Consider the following 12976-nt stretch of genomic DNA (forward strand, 5'->3'; position numbering starts at 1 on the left):
TCAGACAGCCAAGGGTGACCAAGCATGTCCCACGTCCTACTCTATACTCTTGTCACCTGGCTAGGGGCTGTTTCACTTTGTGCAAAGAACTTGAGTATTTTTTGAAGCAAGGGGTGGAGAAAGATCTCTTCCTCCCCCAGCTGAGTCCCCAAACCACAAAAGCAGCTAATCTGTGGTCAGTCACTTTCTGCAAGGCTTTCCTTTGAAGTTTTCACAAATACCTCAGCCCAATTTGTTGCTGAAATTTTGAAAATGTCTGAGTGACAAGAAAACAGTTCCCCATCTTCCTCTAAACCTCACTGCACTTCTCTGCCCCCATTTTCCTTCTATTCCTTCCCTTCCTTCCTCATTTCCCTGCTTCTCCCCCACAAATCCTTGGTATGTATTAGTTTCCTGGTCTTGCTCCAGCAATCTTCTCATACCTCTGTCCTCACAGTGGTCTCAATAATTACGCAAGGGGTATCTGTCTGCATGAATAGCACATCAGCAAGGAGGGGCACACTGCTAACATGCAGCAGAAAGGGACAGGAAGAGCACTACGGGGGAAGAAAAGAGAGACACAGACAACAAGAAAGAAAGAAAGAGGAGAAAGGCAGATGCACAGGGTGAAACCCTCCAGAGACCTCACAGATGACTGCGATGCTAAAAGAATCACAAAGCAACCTGACCCTGCCCAGGCATTTTCTTCTGCTGAATCTCAGACACATCTTCCACCCACTGTGACACAGCCTCCTTCAGCAGAGACCATTGCGTTTGTGCATGTGAGAGAAAGTGTTTTAATGACTTTATCAGTGGAACAAGCCTGAGCAAATTAATTACTCCTCCCTTTGTTTTTTGAATTAATGACTTTTTCTTCACTGTGTGCAGCCTTGGAAATTTCTCTGAAAGGGATAGGGAACAGTCTAGACAGTTTGCTCAGGAATGAGGAAACGTCCTCTCAGAGGGAGACGGAGGCTGCACTAATGTCCTTGATGAGGGATGCTGGATTCTTGCTGCCCTGTGTGTGAAATGAAGGTGTTCCCTCCCCTGGATTTGGGGTGGACTACTTTGCATAAAGCACCTCTCCTCCCAGGGACCAGCACTGTAACAGGCCAAATGGCAAGGGCTGAGGACTTTAATGAGGTCAGATGCACAAGTGGTAACACACATGCAAGTATGCCCATGCGTACGAATACCCAGAGACACACACAGCCCACGGAGACTATCACAGCAATGACAAGGTATAAAAAGTTGCTAAAGTGAAAGAACTTCCTCCTTGTACAAGGGATCACACACTGGGGCCAGGCTGGACAACCCATGGCCTTCAGATTGTGTGAGCCTGCTAGCATGATTCACGTGCCTGCAGTATGCTGCTGGCCATCTCATTCCCAAATGGCAGCCAGTGCGGGCCTCCCCTGGACGAAGGTGTACAGCCTTCCCAACTGGAGGGACAGGCACCACAGCTCCAAGGGACTCCCGCCAGGCTCCTCTGGACCAATTTTCCATATCTACCTTGAGGCAGGCACACCACGCCTCAGACAAGGTTTAACCTACTGTGCCATTGAACCCCAGCTCCAATTTCTTCCATCCAGCCTTCAGGATGACTCTGACCCAGGCTCCACGGCAGCATGTAGGAGCACTATCACTGTCTAGTGATCGACGCCAAAGAGCAGGCCAAAGGCCCCCCTCTTCTTTCATGTGGATCTGAGCTAGAAAGGCTACTCTTTTAAGCATCACATAAAATGGGTGGGAGCAAGAAAACTGCAACAGGCTGTTGCTAGGGGCAAAAGAGGACAGACACTTCTGGCACTGCAGAAACAGAAAGGTGAGTCTCTGCAGGTCAGAGCCAATTTTTTTTTGCGGTGAACTCAGTACTAGTACGTCCTAGGAAGAGAGGTCATGGACTCTCCTTAAGGACTGCAAAATTGCTGTCCTTCTGAAGGGCAGGAAAGGTCCCTTTGTGTTGGCTGTGTCTGTTACTTACTCAGCTGGTGGAAGGGGAAGTGAGGAACGAATGCAGTTCTGGTGTGACCCTTCTGCTGGGGACTTCTTTAACTCCTGCTCCTGGGCTCCCAGGGGCCTAGAGCTGGCTTATCTCTTCTAAGGTGCACAAATGGACTGGAAACTGCTCCTCACATCTGCGACTTCCTGTGTCCTTTGCTAATTTCTTGCACTCCCTGCTGCAGATTTTTATCGAAATAGTCAGTTTCTTAAAAATCAAAATAAAAAGGGGAGAAGGCTCAATTTCCATCTGTAATTACATTTAAATAACAAAATGATCCTGAAAATGGTGAGGGGGGAGAGGAGGGGAGATAAGAGTGAAGACAGAGAAAAAACGAGCGAGTGCACACAGGAAAGGAGAGATGAAGATCACTTCACAGAGAGCCAGGCAGTAATGACACTGGCTGGGAACATGAGGCCCATATGCTAAACAGAGATGCCAATTTCAGTCTGAATCAAATGATTGTGTCAGAGAGAATGAGGTATGTAAAAAAGCAACAGGCTATGATGGTGGATTACCCTCTCCGCTGTCCATGCTTTCGCTCTTGTGCTGTCGTAGGGAGCAATTGATGTTTGAAAAGCCATGCTTGCATCTAACTTACGGAAAAGGTCACCTGTTCCCTCGTCTCTCCTTCCCTCCCTGACATCTGTTTCTCTAGTCAAGTCTGCATCTGTTAATCTTTTTCTAATGGGCCATCAATCAGCCCCAGCAAAGCATCCTTCCTACAGAGAGGGCCAGGAAGGACCGGGCAGGGAAAGAAAGAAGAGACAGACAGAGATAAAGGCAGGGAAAGATAAATTAAAGTCAGCGTGGAAGAAAATAGTAAAATGAGCTCACTGACACCCAAAAGAAGTAGAGGAGGAGAGATTTAAAAGAAATGGTGCAGAAGAGAACAGGGTAGGGAAGGAAGAGCAAAAGCAATGAATTCGGAGAAAAGAAAAGAAAAAGAAAGAAGAACCATCTGGAGAGGCCCAAGGCAACACGCTCACAGACTAATGCAGGCAGATCCTGCATTGCAGCCATTTCTGGAGATACAGATAATTGGGCACAGTGAAAAGAACCATTAGCCGGGAGCCGGGTCTGCTGTCGGCAGGGTGGGGGCGCGAGGGCTGTGTCCTGTGAGGGGATGCCCTCGTGTTCCATGTTGCCAGCATGGCCACGAGCAACAGCAGACAGGGCTAATGGCTGGCACACAGCCAACGGGGGGACTGTCCCTCTGGCTAGGGAAGTGTAAATTTGATGGCGTGGGAAAGCTAAAAGGGAATAAGTGGGTCTCTCCTTTTATTCGCACACATAAGAGCCCCAAAACAGCGTATGTGTTACCCCCCAGCTGTGAGAGCTGCCCAGGCTCCCACAGATGGTGGCCAGACACAGGTTGTCAAAATGGTTAGCAGCGGTTCCTCCACCCAGGCTACCTCAGTTTGTCTAGAAACTGTAGAATTGAAATGTCCACAAGGAAATGTCTGAACTCGAGGCTATTTTGGTCCAAGCAAAAGCAGGGAACACTAGAAGTCTCCCCCAAACAAAAGTCTGTTCATATTGCCAAGCCAGGACAGCCTGGTTTACCCATCAGACTAGGAGAGAAACTTGAACAACAAAACAGCTGGAGATGAATATTGGGGTAAGGAGTGTGGTTTGAAAGACAGAGGGCTCGCAACAGGGAAAGCATGCCCTGAGCTAGTATTTTAACTGAATTGAGTCACCTACTCTGAATACAGATCTCTTTCTAAACCCACGAAACTAGCTAATTCAGATCCCCAGGGCTTCTTACCTACCAGTGTTGATCAAATACTGAGTGAAATGTATGATCCAAGTCTATTTTAGGGCCTGCTGTTTTATATGGCACTCCTGCTCAGTGATCAGGAAGCTAGAACTGGGGCAAAAGAGGACAGCTGCTCAGCCTTTTATCCCCTTTTCAGTTTCTTACTAGTTAACATTGGAGTTCTTATGTCAGATGAGACCCAAAACCTAATTAGCCCATTATCTGACAGGAACCAGCAACACATGCGCTATAGGAAAGGTTAAGAATGGGTAGACCACCATGAAGCCTGTATAGGAGGAGTTTCTCCTAACCAGAAGTAAACAAGCAAATGTCTAGAAACTGAAGAGTAATTGATGTGATCTCTGTAGACCAGTCCTACTGAACTGTACCTGCACATCACTGTCTTTGAGAACACAAGAAATATTCCATAAAGAGGTCTCTCCAGTCTGTCCATTTTTATATATCATTTCAAAGTCACTTAACAATAATCAGAAGAGTCACAGAAATCAGCCATGGAAAATACCAACTAGCTCATGCTTACTCCATTCACCACTCCACAAACAATAAAGGATTTTTTTGATGTTTTGGTTATACTCTAGTTATACAAGACTTAAGCAATGTGGTTTAATCCACCACCCTGGGGAGACTGTTCCATCATTTACTAAACGTCAGTGTGATGAGCTGGCTTGGACATTTGCTGAATGTTTCTGACAAGCAGCAAATAATAAAAAGATCTGTACAGTGACTGTAAAATATGAATTGGTGGATCCGATAAATGATGGAATAAAGGGAAACCACACAGGCTAAAAGGATATGAAGATACTGTGGGGCTGGTTCTGGTGGGGTCCAGTAGACTCTCTAGTTAGGAAGCAGGTGATCTTCTCCTGATCTGCACAAGACAGATGTCATACAGTACTGCTCCAGTACAAGAAGGGATAGTGGAGAAGGGAAACCAAGCTACTGAGCAGTTCTCTCATTGCCTGCAAGAGAAGCCTTGCAAAGAAGCTTGAGCCTAACAGGCTATTCAGGAAATACATGAGAAAAGCAGCATGGGGCATTCATCTGGGCCCAGAGATATGCTCTTATGCTGAATAAGGGAGAAAAGTGAGAAGCACCAGATCCTCTGTGAATGTTAAGAAAAACTGAAGATCCTTATGGACAGCCACAAGCATCAAATACCTGATTTTCTACACTGGATTTTAAAAATAAGGCTCTTCTAAGTAGAAGGAGATCCAAAGGACTGGGAAAACTATTTCAAGCGGGACATAGCTTGAAATGATGGTTTTTGGCTTGTGCAATGTCACAGCAGTATTTGAAGGCCTAATATGGAGAGCATTACATGGTATAATGCACACTGACAGGTTTGAATAAACTTGATATATTTATAAGCGATAACTTTTGATAAGCTTAAGGATTAAAGATGACTCACAGCAGTGCAGTTTGTCCCCAAATGAGTTGATTTCCCTCACAAGAGATTTTTAAGGAGAAAGGAAGCAGTCTTGGCCACACAAACAGGACAGGGTAAGGGACTTGATAGATGAGCAAAGCAAAGACAAATTCCAAGGTGATCTGGATGCAAGAGAAGTGGTTTGGGTTGCTGAGGTTAAGTTTCTTGGTAGAAAAAACATCATGAATATTATACCTTAGCTGTATGAACAGATATTTGTTAATTTATATTTTCCTTTTTGCTAGTGCTGGGTTCTTTACCCAAAGCTCAGAACTGTTATCATGGATTGGGTATAATCCAGAACTGCCAAGGCTCTGGATTTGAAGGTGAGACTTGCACTTTGGCTTCAGCTTCAAGCTCCCCATCTTTCTGAGCCTGAACCTGATGCCTAGCTCCTGCAGTCTCTCCCATGACACAACCTGATGGCTGGCGAGCGCTTTGGTCTGTGGGCCAGCTCATCTGGGTATAGTCTGTAAGCAAATGGTGCAGCACGGAGCTGAAGGATGTGCTATGAGCAGCTCCCAGAATTGGCACGCTCTCTAACTGCAGTACCTTGGCACATCCTCGTGCCCAGCCAGATATGTCCTTCAGTGAGTGACTAGGGAGCTCTCAGGCATCAGAGAATAAAAGTTTGAGGGGTCTCTATAATTGTTCGCTCTCAGTTGGGAGAGATTCATCTCCTTCACATGATGAAGTAGCTGATGCAACAGAAGCTACCTCAGTTGTAGGATGGCATCACCATCCAAATCATAGATCTATTTGGGCAGGAGGGTTTTGCTGACTATTATTTTGTGAAAGTTTGTGTTTCTGGAAGGAAAAACAACAGGAAAAGGAGAGAAAGGAAGGGATAAGGAGGCAAGGAAGCGTCAGATTTAAATGTAATAATATTATGGCTTGAGAAAAACCGAAAGAGAGCAAAAGGAAGTGTATAGGCCTATGTGCTTTTGAGTTAACTGCTGACTGAAAAGGACTTGGAATTCATAGTATGGTCTGAATTTCTTTTTGTTTAAATCTTCCTGTGCCACAGAAACAGGACTCAGTACACACATTGTAAATAAACAGGCTACACCACATTTTTCAGGTAGGATCAATTCAATCAACTTTTCTTTGTAGTAGAAACAGCCCACAGGGCCAGGGCTTTTGCTAGCTACTTACGGATAAAAAGTGATAGCATAACTTTAAGGATGTTTCATTAATAACCTGCTACTAGAAACCCTGAGGCTGCAAGCAGATCCGACTCTGCTGAGGGCTGTACCAACACAGCAGAGGCAGTCTGGAACGGCTTAAATCTGCACTTACAATAGTCAGAACATCAGAGTGAATTTTCTACCTCCAGCTCAAATATTCTATTCTGACCTCCTAATTCACACTGTCTCCAATAAACCAAAATGAACAATGCCTCTCCCCACTTGGTGCTCACATCTTTAAAATACTGGTGGGCAGTTTTCATATTGTCCTGGGCTTCAGCCCTTAGTCATCTCTCTGTTACGTGATAAATACATAGCTCTTTTTCATCTATTTTCATGAGTCAACCCCTCCAGGCTCTTCTAGGAGCTCCTGCCAGTATTTTTCTGGTACTGAAGTATATGGAGCAGTTTTGCATTCTGAGATCAAATTAAGGTTTCCCATACTTGTATCAGAAACTGGTTGGGCTTTGAAAAAATGGTCTAGCGCTTGGTGTGTGTGAGGGATCCAGATATCTGGGGCTTCCAATATTGGCTCAGCCACTGTGTTGCCTCGAAAAGGGAACTTAAGCAACTCTGGGTCTCAAGATATCTCCATCCATGCTTGTTATAGCACAAGACAAGTGTGAATGCCTGCTTAAATCAGACTCACTCACTGCCTCTATTTGATACCCAAGACTGTGTTCAGGCCTAGACTTAGCTTCAGCTCCAAAGCTCCCTGGTGTAGTCAGTATCTCAGTAGCAGATAAATCTCATTTCTGTTATCTGGGCAAAGCAGGATACATGGGGTGAATCAAGGTCACATTCAGATTGGCAGCACAGATTTGAAGCGTGGATGTACAACATGGACACTTGTATCCCAAAGTGAAACAGAGCTGCCAGCCAGCAATGTGGATGCAAGGTCAAGGGCTCAGCATGCTTAACAGCCTCCCAAGCCTGCTCTTCACATCGCACAGTAGACATAGCCTCCATGGCCCAGCTATAAAATGAAGGCACAAAATCCTTCTCCATCTCACGAGTCTGTTATCAGGATAAAATGCACTGCTGACTCAGAGCTGCTGGCAACTTTGGGAAAAAAGTTAAACCTGTGCCCAGACCTGCTGTCTATGTCTTGACCTATCTATCACTGGCTGTCAGGGCAAAGGAAAGACTCAAGCCATTTGAGACCCCTGAAATGACTGGATATGAGAGATGGTGCTTTTCTTAGCCTTCTTGTACAGATAGACTGTGCTCAGGCATCTCTTAATTAAGCTGGAAAGGCTAGCAAGCTGATGGATTTGAATTGAGATGCTGGTAAAGTGCCTGTGACATCCCCAGAGGGAACATTAAATTAACCAAATAGACTAAGGATTCAGTAAGCTAATGAAGAGAGAAATGAGAGAGAGAGATGTGGAAGATGGAAGAGATGAGGGTGAAGGAAGAGAGAAGCAGATGGAGAGAAGAGACGGAGAGAAAGAAAAATACAGGGATAAAAGTGAGAAGGGAGGAGGAAAAGAGAGGGATTAAAGGAGGTGAGAAGAAAATACATGGAGACAGTGGAAGTGATTAAGTGCAGGGATAAGGAAGAAAAGATCCTGCAAGATCCGGACACTATCTCAAAGCCATGCTGGGACCATCTGTGCCATGACCCAGGGTCCAAATTGTTCAGTCTCTGCCTCCAATGAGTTGCATCAGCTGCTTACAGAGGCCAAAACCCAGAGCATGATTCACCAGTTGCCACTGCCCACCCTGCTCCCCACAATGCATTACCTGCTCATGGTGCTCGATGCCCATGCTGATAGTGTTCACTAGGATTGCGATCATGATCCCACGGTTGAAGTACTTGCTGTCCACAATCCCTCGAAGCTTGACCCTCACTTCCCGCCACATGTCACTACAGAGTTTCAGCCGTCCACCTTCTTCCACCTCCTCCTCCTCCTTCTCCAGCTCTGAGGCACCCTGGTCCCCCCTGCTACCATCTCCCTCCTCTTCACTGGCTCCTCCATCCTCCTGGTCTGAGTCAGCACTGTCCAGGACAGACAGACGTCGGGATGCTTTGTGCTCTCCCCTATGGCATCGGGGGCAGTTGGTGGGATCGGAGGTCGCCGTCAGGGCAATGGGCTGGACTAGGCCCTGAGGAGTGCAGTCAAGACAGTTGTGTTGCTGGCAAAGCCCTGGGAAGAAAAATGATCCTGCTTAAAGGACATGGCTTTGTTTCCCCCCAGTATGTATCCAAATTGGGCACCTGTTTGGCTTTGGGGTAACTGGGCTCTTTAGCTGGGAGGATAATTAAACTCTGGCGTATCATCTCAAGGGCGGTGATAAAGTCATTTGGTTGGTTTACTGACTGTGTCACCAAAAGGTACGGCATTGTTCAGCTGCCCATAATTAGGCTCAGTGGGGGTTCACACCAATCAGAGAAAGAACGATCTTTTCTGATGCAGGAATCACAGCTTGAGACTCAGTGGCTTGTGTTAAGCAAGGACTGAGAGAAAAACGATCATAAGGGCTGCTTTTGGCCTAAACAGCTACAAGTGGTTTCTGAGAATCCAGATGCTGAGCTGAACTCTCTAAATTAGGGAAACTACACTAGCAAAGTATCTCAAGAAGATAAAAAAGCAAGTGCACGAATGGTACCTTTTAATAGTCTGTACACTCTTAATCAGAACAGACCTGCTGACTTCACTGAGGAAACTAAGTTTGTGTTCCTCAGTCCTTCAGTTGGGTCTGGCAGATCAACTGGACACTGGGGGAATGAATTAGCTCATTCCATAACACAGTGCAGGAGGACTGCAGAAACTTTCCTCCCAGGAAGTACAGAAAATGAAAGACTGAGTATGCAAGACTAGTTGAATGAAAATACATCTTTTTACTTGTTAACTGGGAGTATTTCTTATGAAAGGCATCAAGAGGCAGTTAATGCTAACTCTATAAAACCATTTTTACAGTCACTTTTCAGTCCAGGAATCCAATTTAAATGGTATTTTGTGCCTAATTTTACAGAACAAGATGTGCATTGCCCTTGCACATCAAAACTGACTTCTTCAGTATCCTTCCTCTTCCTTGCTTAGGAGACACCCTATTGCACTTCTACTCACTTGCCTCCATCCTGAGATCCCATAGCACTTCAGTTTGGGAGGGGAGCTCAGGGGGACCTCCTGTGTCACAAAGTCCCTTCCCTAATACCACTCCATCATATCTCACTAACATTTCTTTGTCCCAAACTGCTACCATCCCCCTGCTATTCCAGACCTGGAGCCCTTTCCAAGCCTCAGTCAGTGTCTTTAACGTTGTTCCACTATTGTTTTTGTGTTTCAGACCTGGGTTTCCCATGTTCCCTGCCACAGCAATCTTGATGGTCACCCCCACCTTGCTGGTCTGGTGCACTGCCCACGGCCCTATGCTCACCGGCCAATATTAATTCTAACTCTGTGCTTCCTAGTCACATGTCCTTTGGCAAGCTAGTATACAGGGATGCTCCCAGATACTCTCACATTTCGACTACTGGTGTTTCCAGCTTTGCATGTGCAATGCTTACTGTAGTGTCTCTGGCTTTTCCTGTTCATGCCCAGCTTGGCATTACTTGGCTCCACATGGCCCTGGCGCCAGCTCTGTAGGCTGTTGTAGAGCCCAAGGGTGCGGCGTTTGGCCTTGCGCATGATATGGCAGACATATTGAAAGATCTCCTCATAGCAGTCTCCTGGTTCCATGTAGCTGGCCACTGTGCTGGAAGACAGGTACCGGGCCCGCTGCTCCTGCATCAGCTGGTGCTCCCGCTGCTTGGTCTCCGAGAACTGCGTGGCGATGACCACCAGGCATAGGTTAATCATGAAGAAGGAACCCACCTGGTAGCAAAGGAGAAGGAGAGACAGGGGATGTCAGTGGAAAGCAGACCATGCAGGAGGGGGGATGAAAGAGGAGAGAGGAGGAGAAAGTAAACAGGAGGAAGACAGAGGAATGGAACCAGAGCACAGTGGGGATTCTAGAGAAAGCCAGGGTTGGCTGACCTTGTTTTTTGAGAACTCACCTGATGTCATTTTCATGCAGGAGTCTAGAGCTCTGAACTGAAATTCAGGAAAAATGAGCCTTATTTTTGGCTCCACTGCCTGGCTTTGGGACCTTTAGCAAGTCACTTAGAAGTGATGTGCAAAGGATCTGATGAAAGACCTGGACTTGTTTCCCTCCCTTCTATGATAAAAAAGGTGAGAGACAAAGGGCTGGTTTGGTTGCTTTTTCCTATTTTCTTTTCTACTACTGGAGAAACCATGCACTGTCATTTCCAGTCGTCTTTGACTTCCGGAGGACACATCACCGTTCTCAGACATTTCATTTATTTCTGCCTTTTACACCTTAATTTACTGTACAGGGAGATGACACTTTGCAAAAATAAATGAGCTCTTGAAATCAAACAGGAATTTACAAAAACTAATGACTTTGAAATGGGTACTAAATAGTCTGTCAAAAAGAGCCCTTCCTTGTTCGACTTTTATTCTTCTGATTCTTCTAACATTAGACATATTGCACATATTGTCCTCCAGCCTAGATAGGCTTTCCATTTCAAATACACAAACAAACATAGCCCTATCCCACAATTTCTTAGAAACGAAACAAAATGCTGCAGGTCTTTGTTATTCACCCTACAGAAGCCGAAGAGCCTACAAGGCTTATTTTATATATTGGGACATTTCCTTTAATCTTCCTTTGCTTCAGTTTTCTCATATGTGAAACAGAGATAATATACCTTGGTGCTGAGAGATCCAGGGGTAAAAATCGCCATCTCAGTGGTAAGTATTATTAAATTATAGATGAATCTCCACTAGGAGATCTATCCATTACACTCAGGATAAAACCAGGGATTCAATAGAATGACAATTTCACACATACAAGGGCTGGTAACCATGTTCAAAATCATTTTCAAAAGCTATGATGCCATGATTGGTGCTTACTCCCTGTAGAGCTGTAAGCTGTGACATGGCGACAATAAAACACAGTCTGATCTTTGAACAAGGACCTAATGTCTGTGCTGCTTTGAAAGGGGCTCTGAGGGACAGTTGCTGGGAGGAGAGGAAGCACTAGCACTGGATTTGTGTGTCCCTTGGACTAGGGAAGATCACTGATAAGAAGACTGCTATGATACTACAGGGAAATACTTGCACCACGTTCCCTCTGTATGACCCCTCACAGGACCACTGACTCACCTCCTCATCTCTTCTTTCCAAGCAAATACTTCTGTACAGAGCTGGACCTAGTCCTGCCCTTACCTTCATGCATGTGTCTTCCCCTGAGCTGTGAAAAACTTAGCTCTTCCAAAGAAGGGGAGAGCATAAGTACGCGCATGACATGCTTACAGCTCTTGGAGGTGGAAAAGATGGAGCATTTTTTAAGGGAGTACCCCAGTGTTTACCTTCACAAGCAGCCTTCATCGCACTGCACAGGCCTTGTCACTCCCCCCGCCCCTCCCTTGCCAACAAACTTGCTCCCTTGGCTGTCCCTTTCTCCTGCACACAGGTGCCCAGGAGCTCCATCAGGAGATACAATACAGTAGCTTTCAGTATTTCAAAGGGGAGATGGCCCTGCTAGCATCTGAATAAGCCTTTGAAAAATGAAGCCCTTCCCAATCAGATTCAGCATAAGAATAATAAACCATTTTGAAATAAAGGTTTTGTTTTTTTTCTTAATCCTCCTCTCATCAGTCTTCAAAGCTGTTCTAACTCTGTTCTCCTTCATCACTGAGCCCTTCTCTTCGCTCTCCTCCTGTCCATATTTCAGCCTATTTTCCCTTCAGCTTCTGTATATGGCCTTAAAAAGAAAATTGATGCCTCCTTCAGATCCTTTTGCCTTCCTCCATGGCTTCTGTAGTCCATGATCTCTTGCCATGTTTTCACTAATGAGAGTAAGACTGAGGATCCAAATCTTTCTCAAACACATTCTCCTGCCCTCTTCCCCCTCAGCAATCCCCAGCATCACACAACACTCACACATGCTCTTCCATTCAGGTATCTCCCTCCTCTTACACTGAGTGAGGCAGGGTTGGGATCTGGATACATAGTGTAGGTACATTTCTGGACATTAATTATGGCACTGCCTAATGCTTCACAGCTTCCAACAACTTCACAAACAACAACTTATTAAAACTTGCAGCACCCTTGTGAAGTAGGGAAATACTCCTATGCTACAAGTAGAGGAGCTGAGGCACAGGGCAACAAGATGCTTTGAGCAGGGTCACCTGAGAAGCCTGGGGTTGACGAATCCTGAGGGAGATTCAGGTTTCACATTGCTAAGTCCTATGCTCACACGCAATCATTTGCTGTGCTCTCCCACCAGATCACCAAAAAGGGGAGAAGTGGCAGGACTGGATATGGCATCTAGCCCATCCGATCCTTGAACTTCTTAGCTAAAGACAGCAAATGTGCTCACAAAGCGAGCTTATTTTATCCTTAAGATGACAGGCAAGTCCACAGATTCTAAGGCCCTGCTGAGCTCAACTTGACCTCCTAACTAGCAGAAAGACAGAAAGGGTCCCAGATGCTTCAGAACTGAGCAAGCCACCTCAGCTAGCTGAGCAGGGAAACCAAAAGTGTCTGACACGGAAAATTTTCCTGACTGACAGAGCCAGAAGGAGA

The 12976-nt window shown here is 45.7% G+C and overlaps 1 protein-coding gene across 1 annotated transcript in view; it reads right to left on the reverse strand.

Annotated features, from left to right (window-relative positions):
• CACNA1I (calcium voltage-gated channel subunit alpha1 I) overlaps positions 1–12976 on the reverse strand; it is a 95384-nt gene that overhangs the window by 36114 nt on the left and 46294 nt on the right. Inside the window, exons 7-8 of the mRNA XM_026102357.2 lie at positions 9892–10198; positions 8124–8527 (exon numbers count right to left, since the gene is read on the reverse strand). Coding sequence (XP_025958142.1) covers positions 8124–8527; positions 9892–10198 — 711 coding nt within the window. The remainder of the gene's footprint in view (positions 1–8123; positions 8528–9891; positions 10199–12976) is intronic.

Source organism: Dromaius novaehollandiae, chromosome 1, assembly GCF_036370855.1.
Source record: "Dromaius novaehollandiae isolate bDroNov1 chromosome 1, bDroNov1.hap1, whole genome shotgun sequence".
In the NCBI taxonomy this organism is placed as follows: Eukaryota; Metazoa; Chordata; class Aves; order Casuariiformes; family Dromaiidae; genus Dromaius; species Dromaius novaehollandiae.